Source organism: Penaeus vannamei, chromosome 28, assembly GCF_042767895.1.
Source record: "Penaeus vannamei isolate JL-2024 chromosome 28, ASM4276789v1, whole genome shotgun sequence".
NCBI classification, from domain to species: Eukaryota; Metazoa; Arthropoda; class Malacostraca; order Decapoda; family Penaeidae; genus Penaeus; species Penaeus vannamei.
In genome coordinates, this window is record NC_091576.1 from 520100 (window position 1) to 527599 (window position 7500).

At 47.8% G+C, this 7500-nt stretch overlaps 1 protein-coding gene across 1 annotated transcript in view; it reads left to right on the forward strand.

The window, feature by feature from the left end:
- Positions 1 to 7500, forward strand: part of LOC138866962 (uncharacterized) — a 58002-nt gene that overhangs the window by 1766 nt on the left and 48736 nt on the right. The window contains exons 3-5 of the mRNA XM_070141342.1: positions 1 to 104; positions 146 to 257; positions 6334 to 7500. The exon at positions 1 to 104 is cut by the window's left edge and continues 121 nt beyond it; the exon at positions 6334 to 7500 is cut by the window's right edge and continues 140 nt beyond it. Coding sequence (XP_069997443.1) covers positions 1 to 104; positions 146 to 257; positions 6334 to 7500 — 1383 coding nt within the window. The remainder of the gene's footprint in view (positions 105 to 145; positions 258 to 6333) is intronic.

The window sequence follows — 7500 nt, forward strand, 5'->3', positions numbered from 1 at the left end:
GACAGCCCCAACAACCCCGACAACCCCAACAGCCCCAACAACCCCGACGGCCCCGACAGCCCCGAGAGCCCCGACGACCCCGACAGCCCAGACAACCCCGACAGGCCCGACCACCCCAACAACCCCAACAACCCCGGCAACCCAAACAACCCAACAACCCAAACAACCCAAACAACCCCAACAACCCCGACAACCCCACCCAACCTAACAACCCCGACAACCCCGACAACCCCGACAGCCCCGACGGCCCCTCGGCGGTGGGCACCCGCGCCGACTCGGACAAATGCGCCGGCCTTTTTTAGCGACCTCCGTTCTGACGTCATATCAATCTCGCTCGTGTCGATATATTGGGGTCGATCCGCCCCCCACGCCCCCCCCCCCTTGTCTCTGGTAGGAGGGGGAGGGGGGGGGAGAACAGTGGCGGGGTCTGTTGTGGGGGAGGGGGTGGAGGAGAGGGGGAGGACAGTGGCGGCGTCTGTTGTGGGGGAGGGGGTGGAGGAGGAGGGGGTGGAGGAGGAGGGCAGGATAGTTGTGGGGGCTGGGGGGTGGAGGAGGGGGTTTGGGGGGGATTACAGTTGTGGGTGTTTGTTGTGGGGGCGGGGGTGGAGGAGGAGGGGGGGGAGGACAGTGGCGGGGTCTGTTGTGTGGGCGGGGGTGGAGGAGGAGGGGGGTGGGGATTACAGTGGCGGGGGTCATTTGTGGGGAGGGGGTGGAGGAGGGGGGTTTGGGGGGAGTACAGTGGCGGGGTCTGTTGTGGGGTCGGGGGTGGAGGGAGGGGGGGAGCACAGTGGCGGGGTCTGTTGTGGGGTCGGGGGTGTAGGAGGGGGGGGAGGGGGGGAGGACAGTTGTGGGGGGAGGAGGGGGGGAGTACAGTGGCAGGGTCTGTTGTGGAGGAAGGGGGGGAGAACAGTGGCGGGGTCTGTTGTGGAGGATGGGGGGGCACAGTGGCAGGGTCTGTTGTGGGGGCAGGGGGTGGAGGAGGGGTGGAGGAGGGGGGAAGGGGAGTACAGTTGTGGGTCTGTTGTGGAGGAGGGGGTGGAGGAGGGGGGGGGCACAGTGGCGGGGGTCTGTTGTGGGGGCGGGGGTGGAGGAAGGGGGTAGGAGGAGGGGGGAAGGAGGAGGGAAGGAGGGAGGGAGAGATGCATAGATTGATAGGCAGATAGACAGATAGGGAGGTAGGAAGGGAAGTAGAGGATGGGATAAAGGGGGTAGAAGTGAGAAAGAGAGAGGAAGAGAGAAGGAGAGAGAGAGAGAGAGAGAGAGAGAGAGAGAGAGAGAGAGAGAGAGAGAGAGAGAGAGAGAGAGAGAGAGAGAGAGAGACAGAGAGAGAGAGAGAGAGAAGAGAGATGAGAGAGAGAGAGAGAGAGAGAGAGAGAGAGAGAGAGAGAGAGAGAGAGAGAGCAGAGACAGAGACAGAGAGAGAGAAAAGCGAGAGAGAGAGAGAGAGACAGAGAGAGAGATAGAGAGAGAGAGAGAAAGAGAGAGAGAGAGAGAGACAAAGACAGAGAGAGAGAGAGAGAGAGACAAAGACAGAGAGAGAGAGAGAGAGAGAGAGAGAGAGAGAGAGAGAGAGAGAGAGAGAGAGAGAGAGAAAGAGAGAAAGAGAGAGTGAGAGAGAGAGAGAGAAATAATGAGAGAGAGAGAGGGAGAGTCAGACAGACAGACTGAGATAGAGTTAGGCAAGCAAAGAGACAGAGAGACAGGCAGACTGAGAGAGAAAGAGCCATACATTGGAGTAGAGAGTTTTCTCTTCCTCTCTTATATATATATATATATATATATATATATATATATATATATATATATATATATATATATATATATATATATATATATATATATACATATATAAATATATATATATATATATATATATATATATATATATATATACATATATATATATATATATATATATATATATATATATATATATATATATATATATATATATATATATATATATATATATATATATATATATATATATGCATATATGCCCGCATAAACATATGTCAATCCCCAGACACAACTCGGCCCCTATTAGCACGCCTGTTGACACATCCATGCATACAAATCCGCGCAGGTGTGTCCTAAGAAGCCGGCCTCCCGGCTTAGGCGTCCGTATAAAGCAGGACACCCGAACCCGTGCGCTAAAAGCCATGTCATCAGAATAAAGCACAGACTGCATACGAGGAAGATTAACATACATAAAGACCTTAGGGAGACAGTCTTCAAGATGCGAGGAGAGTGGTGTTGCTCATGCATAGGTTTAAGAAAGGGAGGGAGAAGGAGAGAAAGAGAAAAAGATAGATAGAGAAAGATAAATAGATAGATAGATAGATAGATAGAGAGAGAGAGAGAGAGAGAGAGAGAGAGAAAGATAGATAAAGAGAGAGAGAGAGAGAGAGGGAGGGAGGGAGAGAGAGAGAGAGACAAACACACACACACGCAGAGAGAGAGACAGAGAGAGAAATATATATATATACATACACACACACACACACACACACACACACACACACACACACACACACACATACATGTATATTTATCTACATATATACATATACATACATAATATATATATATATATATATATATATATATATATATATATAAAGAGAGATAGATAGATAGAGAGAGAGAGAGAGAAAGAGAGGGAGAGATAGTTAGATAGAGAGAGACTGAGTGAGTAACAGATAGATAGATAGAGAGAGAGATGCAGACATACAGTCAGAGAAAGAGTCTGACAAACAGAAAGCGAGAAAGACAAAGAGATAGATAGAGAGAGAGAGAATGACCGAATGAGAGAGAAAGAGAAAGAGATTTTTGTATCTTGGACCGTAAAAGATGACAGACTAAAATGCAAAAATGTTAATGAGTTTGTAATATATGCGAGTGTCGACTTGTTAGGAATTATTTGGTCTTAGTTGAACCTTCTTCATAATCTTACTTGTTTTGCCTATCTATTAATTTTCCTGCCATACAAACATTTGTATTTGCTTTCATGTATATACACATATAAACATACACAAGCACGCACACTGACACACACACACACACACACACATACAGTCACACAAATACACACACAGAAAAACAGATACAAACACATGCACACAAACATACACACACACACACACACACAAATACACACACACACACAAACATACACATACACACAAACACGCACACACACAAACACGCACACACACACACACAAACACAAACACATACATACGCACGCACACACACATGGTTTTACATCTATCTTTTTCTCTTCTAAAATTTACAATTATGATAAAAGAACCGCATCTTAATGTATATATGTCTTTACCTTCTTAAGTTTTCCTTTTAGCAGATGTAACAACGAAGAAGAAAGGACATTAACATAAAAAGGAAGACAAACCAAAACAAAAAGAAAACAGCATAGAAAAATGATGATAATAAATGCAGAACCAAAACAAATAAGAATAATCCAAGTTGGTAACCTCAACTCACTCTTAAAATGAATAGATAAATAAATACAAAAATAGACACGCAAATAAGATAGAATTAATGAAATAACAAAAATAAAAAAAATATCTTGCAATCAAAAAGAAGAAGAGGAAAAAGAAACAGAAAGAGAAGGAGGAGGAGAAGGAAAAACTGAAGCGGAAGAAGAAGAAAACAACAACAAAAAAACAAAACAAAGAAGAAAGGGAAAGAAGAAGAGAAGAAATAGAAGCGAAGTATAAGAAGGAGGAACAAAAGGAATGTGAAGAGGAGAAAAACAATAACATAAAAAACGAAATAATCAGAAGAAAAAGACGGATCAGAATAAAACAAAGAAAGGAAAAGGAATAAGAACAATAAAAAAAACGCAAACAAGAAATGAAAAAGATAAGAAAAATACGAACCAGAAAAAAACAGCAAAGAAAGAAAAAAGAGAATAAAGACTAAATCACAAAAACAACAAATAAGAAATTACAAAATAAGAAAATACGAATAAAAACAAAGAAAAAAAAGAAAAAAAAAGAATAATCACACAAAAAACATAAACACGAAAAATACGAATCAGAAAAAAAGGAAAAAAAAAAATAAAAATAAAGAATAAATCACAAAAAAAACATTGAAAACGAAATAAGCAAAAATAAGAATATATATATATATATATATATATATATATATATATATATATATATATATATATATATATATATAACATCCGTGGCAGAGACGCTCATTCCTGTGACCCCGACCCAGGCTGGTCTTGATCTCTGTCTCAAGAAACGAGTCTTACCTTCAGTATCCAGCAGAGATGAGCCTCAATTTTTCCGTTAGAATGGCGATCCTCCTGACGGCCGAGGGAGGACGTGGTGGTGGGGGGGGGGGGGGGGAGGGGGGGGGGGAGGGGGGGAGGGGGAGAGGGTGGAGAGGAGGGGGGTTGAAGGGAGGGGGATGGGGGGAGAGGGGTGGATAGGGAGGGGGAGAGAAAGAGGGGGAGGGGAGGTGGGGAAGGGGAGAGGACGTGGTGAGGAGATGGGAGAGGGGGAGGGGGTTGGGGGAGGGGGAGGGGGGAAGATTGAGGTAGGGGGGGTTGGGGAAGGGGATGTGGGGAGAGAGAGAAAGAAGGGGAGGGGAGGTGGGGAAGGGGGAGAGGGTGGTGAGGGATGGGGAAGAGGGGAGGGGGGATGGGAGAGAGAGAGAGAAAGAGGGGGAGGGGAGGTGGGGAAAGGGGAGAGAGGGACGGGGGAGGGGGGGATTGAGATAGGGGGGTTGGGGAGAGGGGATGGGGGTGAGGGGGAGGGGGGGAAGATTGAGGTAGGGGGGGATGGGAGAGAGAGAGAAAGAGGGGGAGGCGGGGAAGGGGGAGAGGAGGGGGGGTTGAGGAAGGGAGGTTGGGGAGGGGGGATCTGAGAGAGAGAGAAAGAAGGGGAGGGGAGGTGGGGAAGGGAAGGGGGTGAGGTAAGAGGTTGAGGAGATAAGAGGGTTGGGTTTAGTGGTGTGAGGGGAGGAGGGAGGGGGGGGGGGATAATTGGGGTTGTCAGATAAGTGGGTTGGGAGTTGGGGGGGGCAAGGGGAAAGGGTAAGGGTTGGGGGGACAGGGGAGGGGTAGGGGAGAGATAAGGGGATGGGTTGGGGTTTGAGGAAATAATGATTAAATAATAATGATAATGACAATCATTATTATTGTTATTATTACTGTTATTATAATGATAATGATAGGGATGATAATAATAAGGATAATAGAAATGATTATAATGATAATAATGATAGTGCTGATAATAATAACGATAATGATAATAGTAACTGTTATAGTAATAATAATGATTACAAAATGATGACAACAATAGCAATAATGATAATAAAACAATGGCAATGATGATGATAATAATAACAACAATATTAATAATGGCAGTGATAATAATAATCATAACAATGATAATAATGATAATAGTAACGATAATAATAACAACAATATTAGCAATGATAATTATTATAATGATATAATGATAATGATATCAATAATGATAAAAAATAATGTCGTCAGTGACATCATTAATGAGAATGATAGTAGTATTTATAACAATACCACCACTGTTACTTATATCAGTAATAGTAATGATAGCAATAAGAATGTTGATAATAATGATAATGATAATTCTAATACTAATACTAATGATGATAATATATATGATGATGATAATAATAATATGATAATGATAATGATAAAAAGGATAATAATGATAGCAATAAGGATTGTAATAATAATAGTGATAATGATGATGATGATGATAATGATAATATTGATTATAATTATGATAGTAACAATAGTAAAAAGGATTACAATAGTAAAAATAGTAGAAATAATAATAAATGTAATCATGGTGATAATAATAGTAACAACAACAACAATAATAACGATAAAGATGATAATAATAATAGAAATAATAATAACGAAAATACTAATGGAAATAATGATAATTATTATAATAGTAATAATGATGATTGATATTTTTATTGTTATTATAATTATCATTAGCTTGAAAGTAGAAGCTGTAATGAAAACCAACATAATTTTCTCTCTCTCTCTCTCTCTCTCTCTCTCTCTCTCTCTCTCTCTCTCTCTCTCTCTCTCTCTCTTTCTCTCTCTCTCTCTCTCTCTCTCTCTCTCTCTCTCTCTCTCTCTCTCTCTCTCTCTCTCTCTCTTTTCTCTCTCTCTCTCTCTCTCTCACCCCCTCTCTCTCTCTCTGCCTGTCTGTCTTTCTCTCTCTCTCTCTCTCTCCTTCTCCTTCTCTCCTCCTCTCTCCCCCTCCCCCTGCTCCCTCTCCCCCTCCTCTGACGCAGTTTCTGCCCCTGGTACCTTTCTGCCCTGGTAACCTCTGCCTCCTCGGTACCCCTGCCCCCGGTACCCTCTGCCCCGGTACCCCCCCCCGGTACTCCTGCCCCGGTCGGTACCCTCTGCCCTGGTACCCCTGCCCCGGTACCCTCTGCCCCGGTACCCCTGCCCCGGTACCCTCTGCCCCTGCCCCGGTACCCCTGCCCCGGTACCCTGCCCCGGTACCCCCTGCCCGGAATACCCCCCCGGTACCCTCTGCCCCGGTACCCCTGCCCCGGTACCCCCTGCCCCGGTACCCCTGCCCTGGTACCCTTGCCCTGGTACCCTGCCCCGGTACCCCTGCCCTGGTACCTCTGCCCTGGTACCGCCCTGGTACCCCTGCCCTGGAACCCTGCCCCGGTACCCTCTGCCCCGGTAACCCTCTGCCCCGGTACCCTCTGCCCCGGTACCTCTGCCCCAGTACCCCTGCCCCGGAACCTCTGCCCCGGTACCCTCTGCCCCGGTACCCCTGCCCCGGTACCCTCTGCCCCGGTACCCCTGCCCCGGTACCCCTGCCACGGTACCCCTGCCCCGGAACCCCTGCCCCGGTACCTCTGCCCAGATACCCTCTGCCCCGGTACCCTCTGCCCCGGTACCCCTGCCCCGGTACCCTCTGCCCCGGTACCCTCTGCCCCGGTACCCCTGCCCCGGAACCTCTGCCCCGGTACCCTCTGCCCCGGTACCCCTGCCCCGGTACCCTCTGCCCCGGTACCCCTGCCCCGGTACCCCTGCCCCGGTACCCTCTGCCCCGGTACCCTCTGCCCCGGAAGCCCTGCGCCGGAACCTCTGCCCCGGTACCCCTGCCCCGGTACCCCTGCCCCGGAACCTCTGCCCCGGTACCCCTGCCCCGGTACCCCTGCCCCGGTACCCTCTGCCCCGGTACCCTCTGCCCCGGTACCCCTGCCCCGGTACCCCTGCCCCGGAACCCTTGCCCCGGAACCCCTGCCCCGGTACCCCTGCCCCGGTACCCCTGCCCCGGTACCCCTGCCCCGGCACCCTCTGCCCCGGTACCCCTGCCCCGGTACCCCTGCCCCGGTACCCCTGCCCCGGTACCCCTGCCCCGGTACCCCTGCCCCGGTACCCCTGCCCCGGTACCCCTGCCCCGGTACCCCCGCCCCGGCCCCCCTCCCCCGGTA